We start from the raw sequence: 14,949 nt of genomic DNA on the forward strand, positions 1-14,949 counted from the left end.
GAACCTGACTTATCATTTCTTTCCATCCGCCGCGGTTCTGGGAGGCTCTCCTCCAATTGGAGACACGAAGTTTTTCCAAATCTACCGAAATTTCGTCTCTCCAACGAAGATGCGGCCTACCTCGACGTCTCATTCCTTCGGGTCTGGATTCGAACACTCTCCCTGCCGGGGCGCTTTCGGACATTCGTGCAATGTGGCCCAACCAGAGCAGCCTCTTTATCTTGATTTTGCTGACTACATCAATGTCTTGATACAGCTCGTAGAGTTCGGCGTTATATCTTGTCCTCCAGACCCCCTGCTCATTCACAGGACCAAATATGCGACGAAGAATCTTTCGCTCAAAGACACCAAGGCATTGCTCACTTGTCCTAGACAGTGCCCAAGCTTCCGAGCCATAAAGTAAGACCGGAAGAACGAGCGTCTTGTACTACTGCAGCTTAGTGTTTCTGGATAGGAGTTTTGAACCCAGTTATTTTCGCAAACCGAAGTAGCAGCGATTCGCCAGGGTTATTCTACGTCACACCTCCACACTGATGTCATTGGCGGAATTTACATTAGTTCCCAGGTAGATGAACTCCTTAACTACCTCAAAATTATATGAGTCAACCGTGATGTTTTGACCAATATGATGGATAGTGGTCGCCTTGGTGGTTGACAACATATATTTTGTCTTGGTCTCGTTAACATTCAGACCCACTTTTTTTGCTTCCTGATCAATCTTTGTAAAGGTTTCGATGACCGTTCGTCGCGAGCGAGTGGCTATGTCGATGTCGTCAGCAAAACCCAACAGCTGCACGGATTTAAAGAAGATTGTGCCTTCGGTGCTAACACCCGCGCGACGCACTATTTGTTCCAGCACAAGATTGAAAAAGTCGCATGACAGTGCGTCCCCTTGGCGAAAACCGGAACGCGTTCGAAATACTTCCGATGTATTTTTCCCGACTGCCATCAAACATCTAGTATTTTCTAGCGTCATCCGAGATAAGCGAATAATTTTGCTCGGGAACCCAAATTTTGCCATCGCCTCATATAGTGCGGCGCGATGTATGCTGTCATAGGCAGATTTAAAATCGATAAATAGGTGGTGAGTATCGATTTGAAATTCGTGGGTCATCTCCAGGATTTGACGAAGTGCGAAGATTTGGTCGGTGGTAGATTTTCCAGGTCTAAAACCACATTGATAGTTTCCTATCACGTTTTCCCGCACCATCGTGCAGAGCACATGTCTAGGACTTGAATCCAGCTGAGAGCTGTTTTGTTTTTCTATAAAAGCTCCTTACTTCCGCTCTGTCTCTATTCCAAGAGCTGAGATCTCGCGTGGTCCCGTTTTTTTCTCCTAAGGACCCTCTTTTCTTCTCGTCTCTTTGCCTTATATTCCTCTTGTGCCGCCCTAGTTTTCCGTTGCAGCGCTCTTGCCTCATTTTTTTCCGCCGTCAACCTCGAACATTCATCATCATACCAAGGGTTGCTTGAAAATGGTGGTTTATAACCCGAGGTATCACTGGCCACCCCCTTCATGATGTCTGCGTACTGTTTCCATTGTTCATTAACGGACGTAAAAACAAGAGGCTCGGAATTAATTTTCTCGCAAAGACGGTCTCTAAAGGCTCCGGCTAGCTCGGTGGATTGCAAATTTCCAATGTTGAATTTCCGCGTTGTCGCAGTATGCAGTTTTCTAACAATGCATATTCGAGCTCTGAATCTAGCTGCAACTAAAAAGTGGTCAAAGTCGATATTTGCCCCCCTATACGTACGCACATCCAAAACACTCGAGCAGTGACGAGCGTCGATGAGAATATGGTCAATCTGATTGGTTGTGCGACCATCCGGGGTCAGCCAGGTCCCCTTGTGGATATCTTGGTGCGAAAAATACGTGCTACTTATGACCATGTTGCAAGACGCCGCCAGATCGATCAAGCGGAACCCATTGTCGTTGGTGGTGTGGTGAAGACTATGGGTGCCGATAGTTTTTCCAAATATTTGCTCTCGACCAATCTTCGAATTGAAATCCCCCAACAAGATTTTTGCATCATATCGTGGGCAGGCTCCATAAGCTTTGTAGAGAACATCATGGAAATTCTCCTTAGCGGAATCCTCTGCCTCATTGGTTGGGGAATGTGCGCATATTAGGCTTATGTTGTAAAATTTGGCCCTGATGCGGATAACGGCCAAACGCTCATTGATTGGCTTAAACCCGATGACGTTACGTCTAAGTCTGTCACCAACTACGAATCCGCATCCCAATATGTGATGTTTTTTGTGGCAGCTGTAATAAATATCACATTTCTGTTTCTTTAAAATTCCAGATCCTATCCAACGTATTTCCTGTATTGCAGTAATGTCTGCCTTATACTGCACGAGAATGTTTTCCAAATTATTAGATGCACCTGGCGTGTAGAGTGTTCTTATATTCCAGGTGCAAATCCGTAATTCATAGTCCTTGATACATTTGCCGTGTCTGTTACCATTAGATCCAACCAGTCTATCCGAGGCTTCACTTAAGTCTCTCATAACTGACGAGTTTTACAGGTAAGGTAGTTAACCTTACGCCAACCCCAAACCGGGGCCAAAGTTCGCGCTTACAGTTTCGGCCAGTTCTGCCAGCGGGTGCTGGAAGAAAACTTGCCAGGGGCCGCCACGTGGAGGTAGAGTAAGCACTTGCCCAGGAACCCAAACAGTTACACAACTGGGTCAGCGACCGATCGGTTGCTACCCTGTTGCTCCCAGACCAGACCCCCACCAAAATAAATAATTACATTTTCTAATAGGCATCAATAATAATTAGCATGGAATAAGGGCATGGAGTTTGAAAATCTATAATGTGCTACTAAAACTAAAACTACAATACTATAATCTATAATCTACAATTCCTTACAATGAAAATAATTATTTTTTAGTTTACACTAGCTGCTACAGTTTCAAACTTCCACAAGAAAAACGATATTAAAAATTTGAAAGCTGCCGCTCTGTATGGGTCTAGAATAAACGAATAGCTACTCTCTGCCAGCGTTCCCACTTGGATACAATTGTATCCATTTGGATATATTTTTGCTTTAAATTTGAGCTTGGATACAAAGATACTCAAATCTGCTAAAATGCTGAAATTGGCTACATTTTAAAATTTTGCTGAAATATGGATACATTTTTTTTCAAACACTAAATAAATATTAAAATGCTGCTAATATTAAATCGCGAAGTTGCTTTATCATCAATAAATGTTATTTGCTGGCTATTCTAAGCAGGTTTCCGAATTTTTTACAAGAAAGTAAAAAAGATACTTTATTAACTGCCTCTTCCTGTATTCAAATTTAGAAAATTCATACAAGAACGTACCAAAAATATTTTAGTGTTAGCTAGATGTAATAGAAAATGCATTAGATGTAGATATTTTTTAAAATTTGTCCGTTTTCATGGTCAATCGTCTTTACCGCATATTTTTTTTCTGACCTTAACTTTCACATTTAAAATATAATAGAAGTTGTATGTGATTTCTTAAAGAATTTAGTATGAATAACAAAACTCATATTGTGGAATAAAGCAAATTAATATTAATTATGGGTTAATTTGTACAAAATAAGACGACTTATTATAATAATGCTATTTTACGAGGTTGGATACATTTTGGATACATTTTTTTCTCGAAATTGGATACATTTTGTTTTTTCCGAGTGGGAACACTCGGGTCTCTGCCTTTGCATACTTTGCTCTGTATGGCTCTGGAATAAATTCAAATTATTAACTATTACCGAATTAATAGTTCCTAATCGAATTAACAGGCATTCTGCCATAAAAAATTAATTGATTTAATTAAAAATCGATAGAAATTGTTGAATTTGAATATACGCAAGATTGCGTATATTGGGTATATACGCAATATACAAAGATTGCAAATACAAAATGAAACACAGATTCATATTTTAACAGATCTGACTCTTAGATCCGATCGAAAAAAGTGAAATGTCCTTGATCAAAATTCAACCCATTAAGTTATTGTTCAACTTTAAAATTTGTTAAATAACATGTAAAAACTTAATTGCATCACGAACGTAATTGAAAGAGTGAAAAATAATATTTTATTATGACCTCGATAAATGAGCGACGTTTCCTTTACGATACAAAATTTTAAGTATATGTATAACAATAAAGCTAAAGTTACATACAAAAAACAAGCATTATTTTACTCATTATAATATTAAAAATATCAGGTTTCTCATTATTTTTAGCAATCATTTACAATTTTTCAACATTTACTTCTACTTCAAGGACATTAAAAATATTTCACCATAATTATAATATTAAAAAGAGAAAAAAAAGTGAGTTAATTCAATTGTGTAAATAACTATTCAAATATCAGTCAGTGTGTGTTGCGAGAATGTGTGCTCAAAAGAAAAAAAGAACAGATTTTTTATTTTAAAATGAATTTATATTGTTCAAACATACATATTTACGTACATAATTATGTAGGTATAGTACACATTTGTCTTCCGAATAAGAACGAGGAAAAATGTTGTTAGCACAGAACAAAAATTGAGTGCCTATTCCTTTGTGAAAAAAAAAATCTGCAAATACATAATTTTGTAATTTAACTGGGTCAAAAATAATCTGCAAGAAAAAAAAATTCTGAATCATCAAAATTTCATCATTTTTCTCTCCAATGTATCTTCAAAGAATGAATCTCTTCTTGCTTCCATTTTTAATATTCATACACTTACGGACATAAAAATAGCCGCGCACAATTTATTCAATAACTTTAATTTTAAGGCAATAGAATAAATAAATTAAATTTAGAAAAAATTATATTCAATTCCAAGTAGAACTTCTTTTCGGGACAATTAAAATATATATAGGTTCTAAATTGCTAACAAAGAAAAGCTTAAAGTTTCGCGATAGCTGTGCGATTTTAATGTGATTATGGGTTTTTTCAAAATACATTTTATGTATAGTTTGAAATAGATATTTGAGCAGTCTGCTGCGTAAAAACCAAAAGTAAATAATTGACAGTTCTTGTCAATAAAAACAATGTAGCCAAAATAATATTTAGGGTACGCCTGACAATTCTACGGTGCGACTTTTTTTTATCATTGAGTGTATATGGCAATTGTACTCATAATAAGCATTTAAAATTCAAATGTGGCAAATTATTCCTTTAAATGATATTGTCTCTGAAAATGTGTTATATACAAAAGTGAAAAAAGATTTTATACTTACATAATATGTATATATACATACATATTATATACGTTGCCAACATACAATGTTTATTCGTAATTTATAACAGTCTCATACCGTAGATTTTTAATTTATTATTTTCAAATTACTCAATGCGCAAAATATTGTGGAAGGAACACTATAATGGATGTATAAGTATGTGTATAATAGAAAATCATAAAAGAAAAAAATTAAAATGAAGTGTGTTAAAGATTATATTGTAGACTTCTTGTAGTCTTCTTATAAAATACAAAAACTATTTGTGAATTTTTCAAAAGATTAAGGCAAGAACAATGTCAAAATTTTAGAATTGTAGCCTTTCGTTCTATTCATTTCTAATAATGTAGAAATCATTCTATTCATTTTTATATTTAAAGTTATATTATGTTTGTGTACCATTTTAAATGTATAACAAATCAAGGACCAATGTCATTTTCATCGAAAATAACAATTTCATATGAACAAATATATTGTAAGCAAAGTGTTCGTAATGCAGAACCATGTTTTATTCAAGAAATAGTAGAATGAAAAATAAAGAACTTATGTTATTACTATATTGTTATTTGTGTAAAATTTCTATGCTGTATACTACAAACAGCTCTTGAGACACTTGCCTAGACAATATTCGAAGTTGTGCTGCATATACCCATAAACAGGTCTTCTGATCAAGACCAAATTAAATACGAGACTCTGATGTTAAGTATCTAAATATTAAGCTCTCCTTCCGTCTAACAGATCACTGCAGTGTCTTTCAGGTGTCGGGAGGTTCGGCGTTGGCTTGGCGGCAGTGTGATATCTGTTGATAACGTCAGTGTTTTCACGGATAGCCAGACCTTGATTAGGGTTCTGGAATCTGATCTTTCTACATCCAGAACGGTCCTAGAGTGCAAGTCGTCTCTCAACGAAATGGTGAGGCAGACAAGCTTGCGAGATATGGGCCAACCCTTGCGATTCTACCTGGAACGGAGAACCAGGGCATGCCTCTAAGCATCCACAAGCTGCTGCTAAACAAGGCGACAGTGGAGCGCACCAATCTCAGGTGGCAAATGGAACCACGTGTAACGCGACGAGGAAGCTGTGTTCAAAGTTAGGCTTGCTTTGCACAGTGGACCTGATGTCTCTCCGACGGGGGGATATCAGTGCTGTGATAGAGGTTCTGACAGGCCATTGTCTGTTTGTCGAACATGCGAGAGCTGCCAGGACAAGGGAGAAGATGAGACGGTGACCCACCTCCTGTGCTCATGTCCGGCACTGGTGATCTCCGGGCAAATAATAGAACAAATAATAGAAATTGAGCGGGAAAGGATGATATTAATATTTTGGAAAAATTTCAAAAATATTATAAAGTTTACGATATTATAAAGTTTTCTTTATTGTGGAGGAAGGGTAAGATATCAGGGGTTTATCATTAAAATGCTGTTTCTAATCTAAAAAATTGAATTGAAAAAAATTTGAAAAAAAAAAATTAGAAACTAAAATTTTTCTTTGTTATTCTTTTTATTCTTTTATAATGCATAACTGTTTCACACACATGACTATATTATTTTACATTTCCCTAATGCACAAGTAGTCTACTACTAGTTTTACCGGAATTCCCTGACGAATTATGCAAAAATCAATAAGTAACAATATAAGAATATTAAATATAACCATTTAGGAAGCTGAACTACTGTGAAATAAAAATATTATGAATACTTTATAAATCCAGAAAAAAAGCAATACTTTATAAGCCTTTTTCCCATTGGTTGTCTTACGATTCCCCTAAATAGATATGGAGTAAATATTATTTTTGAGTGAAAGTGATATTATTTATAGCCCCATAAATATCTGAATAGAAATTATTTTGTAATAAATTTTTATGTTTGTGTATGAATTATTTGCAAGTAACTAATGATGAAAGAATATGTTGAAAAAGGATATTTGATTTCTGAAAATGAAAATATACTCGTAACTTTTATAAAAGATTTACTTTGATCATAATAAATTCAAAAATTCTTTAAAAGTGTACGTAATTGCAACACTTCATAAAAATCTAAAACTTTATTTCAAAATAATAATTAAGCTAAAATATTAACAATGTTCGATTAACTCAAAGTTTTCATTTTATTTAGTGATAAGATAAAATCAACTTAATCAAAAAAACTTAAATTTGTCCCTTTGATATTTTCTCAACAAACATCCCAATATAATTCACAAAATTGAATCTCAATTCCTCCTCTATAATTCGAGCAAAATAATTATGTATTGAAAATAAAAAAAGGAGCAACAAAACACTTATATAACTAAGCGTAAAGTGTTTTTAGTTAGAACAGATCCTTTTTACCGACCGTATTGTGTAAACAATAGGTAGGTTATGTGATGGCAACAAATTTTGCATATCGAGTTTTCGGTGGGAATGCACTTCTCCATAGTAGGGAAGTGTAAGTAAACTATTTTTAGCAACCTGTCGGTCTGTCGGTCTGTCGGTCTGTGTGTGTCTGCTGAACCGATTTTGATGAAATTTTATATGTAAGTTTATTTCCACCATGGCACGGATTAATCAACTTTTGGGATATATCAGGCCTCGGGAACTGCACTTTTTAGCGGGCCTGTTTTATATTTTTGAACATTTTGAATAAAGTATTCAACCGATTTACTTGAAATTTCATATATAAGCTTTTCTCGACCGTCCGCAAAAATTCCTAACTTTTGGAAGAAATCAGGCATCAGCAACTGGACGTTTACTACGGGCCAAATATACATTTTTGCGTATATAAAGGGATACAATTGACCGATTTCATTGAAATTTAATATATAAATTCCTCATATTGAAACAATGAACATACAAATTTTTTGGAAAGATCAGGGCTCGAAAACTGATCTGCGTGCCGATTTTACATTTTTCACCATACGTACGGAACGAATTGATGGAATTTCTTGAAATTTGATATTTGAGTTCTGGTTATTACCGAAACTAACTGGCGAGCATTTCATGGAGTTCGGGTAGCACAAAGCGAAATTCTACTAAGAGCCAAATTTACATTTTTCTAGGTATGTTAACTACAAGCTTACTAATGTCCTAAAAATTGGAAAGAAGTATTTAACAGACATTTTTATAATATTCTGTAACATTTTCACTTAACTAGACAATACACATTGCGGTCGGTTATGTGCTGACCACATCAGATTTTTTTATTTTAATGCACAATACATTAAACAACCCTATAACGAAGATACTTCTAGAACACAAAAAATAATTTTCTTTGTCCTTTATATTTTAACAAAAATATAATTTTTTCTTTTTGGTATCAGTTTTCAATTTAATTTCGTATAATTTAAAGAAAATCAAAGAAGCAGAATAAATATTGAACGATTATCACATTTTTTGTAAAGAAAAAAAATAGAAAATTCGATCAAATTCTATGATTCCTTTTGCTTCAAAAAAACTATGAACGCAAAAAACAAAAAAATTACAGTTTGAACCTTTATTATAATCCCTAAAGGTATAGGTAAGTGTTCTTAAAATAATCTTTATTATTGTTAAATTGAAAAGAAATGTCGCAATATTAACTCAGATTTCTGTTATTTTATACAATATTTAAATGGAAAATTTAGCTCAGAAAGAAAAAAAAAACAAAATAGAAAAAAAAATATTGATAATATCAGGATTTTCTTTTTTCTTTTCATTTTCGAATCGATAAACTTGTCCTTAAATTCGGAATTATTTCGAAATTCAGTTTCAATTTAATATAATTTGATTAAGTCTAATATCGTCGGCTGAGAAAGAAAACAGCGTATAACATTTATACGTCGTTATCCGATTTTATCACCATTGGATTCTCCATAGTCGATTCTATAAGTTGAGTTACTTTATATTTCTCTATCTTTTCATTCTAACATACTTTTTAAATAAAAACGAAAATATTGTATAAAGCATTTTTAGAAACTAATTAATAACAAAATAGTGTAAAATGCGTTTACTTTGTTTTATTGCCAAACCGTAATTTTTTACAAAATTTAAAATAACGTAATGAATTCTTACACTATTTTGGTAGAAAATTTATCATTCAGTTGTTAATTTCAATACCAAATAAAAAAGTGTATGTTACTTTTACACGCTTTTTAAATTTTAATAAAAAAAATTTTTGCAATAAACTGAGAAGTAAAACGGTGTAAGAATTTGATACACTGTTTCTTATTGTCTTATACACTACTTTAATTTTGAATTTTGAATCGTCTTCCCTGGCAAACAATGCAATAAAACAGCGTACAAAACAAACGTACATATGTACATTGTACTTGTTTAATTGTGTTTAATTCTATATGCATCTTCATGTATAAGACAAATATTTTTAAGAAATAAGTATTCTGTTGGATTTTGTTGATCAGTACAGAACTTAAAGTTGTAACTTTTTTAATAAGTGAAGCAAATAATTAATAATTTAAGGCAAAATTTTATACACACAACAATTAAAATAATTTTGTTGTGTTACGTAAAAAGAAAAGGAATAAAAATTTTAATGATGAAGAAGTGGTAACATTTTTCGAGAAGTCACCAGAAAATTCTATTTAATTTATGTTATGTTATGTTCTATTATGTTCTATGAAAATTCTATTTAATTTATGTTATGTTATGTTAATTTCATTTTACGTAACACAACAATTAAAATAATTTTGTTGTGTTACGTAAAAAGAAAAGGAATAAAAATTTTAATGATGAAGAAGTGGTAACATTTTTCGAGAAGTCACCAGAAAATTCTATTACAGACTTTTCTTCTGGTTCTGATGACAATTATGAACCTAGCAAGAGTTCAGCATCTGAAACGGGTGAAGCGGAACCAGAAAAACTTACAGAATGTTTTTTAGACTAAACGTTTGATAATGAAACCATTACATCTACATCAGCGGAAACACTACTCGAAAAAATTTTATAAAGTACTAATCCAAGTGAAAATGTAAAAAAGCAATAAAAGAAATTAAAAAAGAAAGAATTCAAAGCAAAAGAAAGTTACAACGGAGTTTGCAACTGCCAACACATTAACTTAAGCATTATAAAATACACATAAAAGTTGGCTAGCATACTTATAAAAGAATCTTTAATACAAAATTTAATTACTCGTTTCATGTGCGCAATATGAAAACATGATCAATCAATCTTAGTTAGAAACATTCAGTAGCATTTTATCAAAACTTGGCAGAAAAAGCCTAATCTAAAAATAATTTATCTAAATTAAACGAACCAAGCTATTCAGAAGACGAGATTGAAGAGCTATAATTAATTTTTAAAACTAAGTTTCAAAATTTCAAGTAGAAATAATGTACATTTGAATTATCTTTTATGTTAATATTACTTATTTTTGTTTACGACTTTTCATGTTACATTAATATCGATAAAAATACCTGTTTATATTTTTATACGTTGAGTTAAAGTATGTAATGTTAATTTTGTTTCTCAAATTATATTAATTTTTTACAAAATAAAATAACGTATAAATAAAAATGAAATGGTGTATACCATACAAAAAAATTAAAATGAAACAGTGTATAACTTTCTTCATACAATTTCTACCAAAAATAAAATAGTGTAAGAAGTACCAAGAAATTTCAAACCTCTAATTTTCTAAGATCTACAAAAATTTATTTAATCAAATTTATGCAAATAAACTATTTTTTCCCCCAAAAATGTTTAACATAACTTTTCAGGATAGTCAAAGATGACAACCGGAAGATTTTAGATTCGAAACTTCATTTTCATTTTGCAAAAAACTTCAAACGCGATTTACTCAAAACTATACCTTTTTTTATACACTGTTTTATTTCTCAGCCGACGATATCATATATTATGACCTATTTTCAAAGTAAAAATATATTTTAAGTATTTAACACTATATAGAGAAATATTTTCTAAAGAAAATATATTAGTTGTTGTTTTAATTCTGAATTCAGTGAAAGAATAATAAAAATTTTAAATCATAAACAACTTGAAAACATTAGAAAAGAAAATTATAAGGAAAAATGGAATCTATTTCAAATCAGACGCATAGAATTTATTGAATTAATGATTTTATAGGCTTATAAATGCTTGGTGGCTCACTCATATCTCAAAATTTTAATATAATCAAATGCATATCCTATTATAATTTAAATCCCAAAATTATTTTTATAATATAGAATAAAATAGGAAATTTCTAATTCCTTTATTGAACATAATTCCGAGCTCATATTCAATTCAATTATTTATTTTTAATGAAATTTTTGTTTTGCTACAGTTTTAATTTTATGCCACGATTTCTGTGGAAATTCTTAATAATTTCCAAAAAAAAATATATTTTTTTCATTAATTTTCAGATTCAGTGGATTTGCAATTTAAGTTGATGTGAAATTTCAGTTGATTTCGGATTTCTGATATTATTGCAAAAAAATCTTATATATATTCCTGTACTTAGTAAAATAATAATATAAATTGAAAACTTTTTACATGAAATTCAATTTTATTAATCATTATTAAATTAAACACCCTTTATACATTCAATTTTTGCCTAAAATATGTGAAACTGCCTTTTTTTAAATTTTCGGGATTAAGTGAATATTCGAAAATAATTAATTTATGTAATGGAAAATTCATGTAAGAATACAAAATTTAAACGGGTCCCTGCTATAGAGGTGTTTCATTTTTCTCGAAAGATTAGCTGTAACAGATTCAACTATAGGGGAAAAATTCAATTATAAGCACAAAATTTAACCCACACCATTTTACTAACATAAAAACCGCATGACATGTCCTTTTCTAGGCCAAATGTTTATTTCCTCGGAAAAACTTTGTTTCTTTGGATTTTTGATAAAAAATATTCAAATGATAAATGATTCTATTAAAATAGGGTAAACAGAATAGGTCATAAAATATTTTATTCTATAATAAGTTCTTCTTCTTTTGTTTATGTACATAAATTATAAATACAAATTTTGCTTTTCTTATCCATAAGAAATCTACAAAAAAAAAAAAAAAAAATTAAAAATTTATTTTAATTTGCACTCTTCTTCTACCAAGAAAAAAAAGAAAACTTCAAAAGTATTCAAAAATTTTGTAATGGTCACTAACATTTATTTAGTACCTTTGTATTTTTAGGATGTTTAAAGAACTGAGCAAATAAAATCTTATAGCAAAAAAAAAATATTTGCTTTTGCAAGTAAAACCAAAATCCATTTTAGATGAGAAAAAGAACTTGTTAGCAAAAAAAAAAAAAGAAAGAAACTTGAAGGATTGAGTTAAGAAAATTTTAATTTAAAAAAAAAAACTGAAGAGAACAGAGAAATATTTTTATATTTTTAGAACCTAATTTTTAGAATGTTAAGAAAAGGTTAAATAAATATTTATTTCAATTTAATTTTCAATTTTCTATACGCATTTACTATCTTCTATTTTGGAAAAAATTCAAGGGATTTATTTCAGTAGAAGATCATTTTTTTATAGAAATAGTTAGGAATCACAATAATATGGTGGTGAAATTTTTGAAAAATTTATTAAAAATTTTAAGTTTTCTTATATTACAATAAATGTGTTATTTTTCCTACTATCCTTTAACATAGAATTCTATAAAATATTTTTATATCTAATTTCTAATTCATGAGAAAATTAAGTAAAATATCCTCAGCATAGCTGTTTTATTATCTTCCATTTCACAAGCTTTACATTTAAAATATTAAAATTTATTTTTATATATTTTAAATTTTTAAATTCTGGAAAATATTTTGAAAAGTTACGAGCTTATCTCACCATTTCAGATGGCAAATTTAATTTTCAATGAAATTTTCAATTAATGAAATTTTTCAATTAATAAATTTTCATTATATAAAACACCCCAATACCCAAATATTTAGCATAAAAAAATTTTGCAAAGTTACGGTTATTTCTACAATTATTTCGTTTTTAAAATGAAATTACTGTCTATAATAATTTAAATTTATTAAAAATTAATAAATAATTAAAAACATACCCTCTAAAATCAAAGTAGAATTTGTGAACATACCTGAAATGAAAAAAAAAGCAAAACATTAAAATTAGGTATACACGGTTTTAAAATTGAATCTGAAATTAAATTTTTATAATAAATACAATGCATATATTTTAGAGCAATATAATAGTTTCAAGGTGCAGTATAAAAGAAAGTAATTTAAAATTCAATTAATCAATTTTAGTATGAAGATCCCAGTGATGTCTTCAACGCACTATTGCAAGATCCAACAAACCATCTTAATTTATAATAACATAAACACTTAGTTTCACTGAAAACTTATTTTGAAATATTTATGTATACATATAAATTCCTAAAGTTGGTTTGATAGAACTACATTAAAAAATTTTATTCAGATACTTCAAACAATTGCAAACAATAAATTCTCTTCAGGAATTTATTTTATATGTAGTATAAAATACATATAAAATATAAACATATAAAATTTATTTTATATGTTTATATTTTATATGTGTACTCAAAATCGCTTTATGTTTCTCAGTTTAGTTGAAAAAGACGTTCAATACATGAATAATTTACTTAATAATTGAGACGCTCAGCGTGTTAGTGGCCTATGCAATATTTTACTATTCTTTTAAGTGCATTTTAACATAAGTTCGTTTTTGCTTTTAAAAATTTTCCTAAAAATTGAATATTTTAATCGCAATTTATTCGAAATTCGTCATTTTTGCAAATAGACCACTAATGCGCTGATCGCCTCAATTGTTCTTTTACACAATGCTCCTATACTTTTTCAACAATCTGCGTTTAAGAACGTGTGCGTTCAAACAATTTCTCCCCGAAATATTAACAAAAATAATTTTCAGTGTATTCAATGTGCCTAGTTTTAATTTCATTGCCTATGTTATCTATTTTAACTTTAATTTTCCATTTTCGTTAACTAAAAATAATATTGAATTTTAAGGATACAAAACGTTTTTTTAATTTTTTATAATTATAATATACAATCATATATTATTTAATTGGAAAAGTTCCTTATTAGTATGAGAAACACATTTTTAATAAAATTCACCATTAGGCGGGGATCGGGGGTAAATATAATTATTATTATAGGGATAATGATATCCTTAAAAAAATTTCAAAATTGAAAATTTTTACTTCAATGAATTTTCATATTATAATATGGGCAAAAGTTATAATAATTTCCAGTTTAACTTTTTAACAACATATCCTTTCCTATTATTCTTTTTAGAATGCAAAAAAAAACAAGGAATGGAAAAAAAAACTTTTACATTTCTGTTAGCAGAAAAGCTAATAATAAAAGAGAATAAACTTTTAGAAATTTTTGCATATACTTAATCCTTTTTTTGAAGGAATAAAAAATGGAATATAAAAAGAAACTGCAGTGTAAAAATCTGTTTCACATTTTAGAACTGAAATTGGTAGTTTATTTTTAATAATTTGCATAATATTATTGTTTTTTTTTTCACTGACTGACTATTTTTTTCCAAAAAGTTTTTTTGTAAATTTTTAGTCAGTGAAAATTTGCTGCCATGTTATATAAGGATTATAATTACATATTATGATGAAATGTGCATTGGAATCGTGATTATCCTTTTCAATTTATTTTTATTCCTTAGTTCTGTTTTTAGTGTTATCTTTGTTGATGTTCAAATCCTAACACTGCGTTGTTAATGATTTTATTTGGTAAAAATAAATGTAAATCAGAATAATGTAAATATCAGAATAAATCAGAATCTAAAAGAATTTTTGATATTATTACAAAATA

The 14,949-nt window shown here is 29.9% G+C and overlaps 1 protein-coding gene across 2 annotated transcripts in view; it reads right to left on the minus strand.

Annotated features, from left to right (window-relative positions):
• Positions 1–14,949, minus strand: part of LOC129611782 (loricrin-like) — a 54,116-nt gene that overhangs the window by 26,118 nt on the left and 13,049 nt on the right. Inside the window, exon 2 of one of the 2 annotated variants that reach the window (XM_055525090.1) lies at positions 13,075–13,214. The exons of the other annotated variant lie outside the window; for it this stretch is intronic. Coding sequence (XP_055381065.1) covers positions 13,191–13,214 — 24 coding nt within the window. The 3' untranslated portion in view covers positions 13,075–13,190. Of the gene's footprint in view, positions 1–13,074; positions 13,215–14,949 lie in introns of those variants that run through there. 2 annotated transcript variants of the gene reach the window in all.

The sequence above is a fragment of the Condylostylus longicornis genome, unplaced genomic scaffold, assembly GCF_029603195.1.
Source record: "Condylostylus longicornis isolate FDR11 unplaced genomic scaffold, ASM2960319v2 ptg000055l, whole genome shotgun sequence".
Lineage (NCBI taxonomy): Eukaryota > Metazoa > Arthropoda > Insecta > Diptera > Dolichopodidae > Condylostylus > Condylostylus longicornis.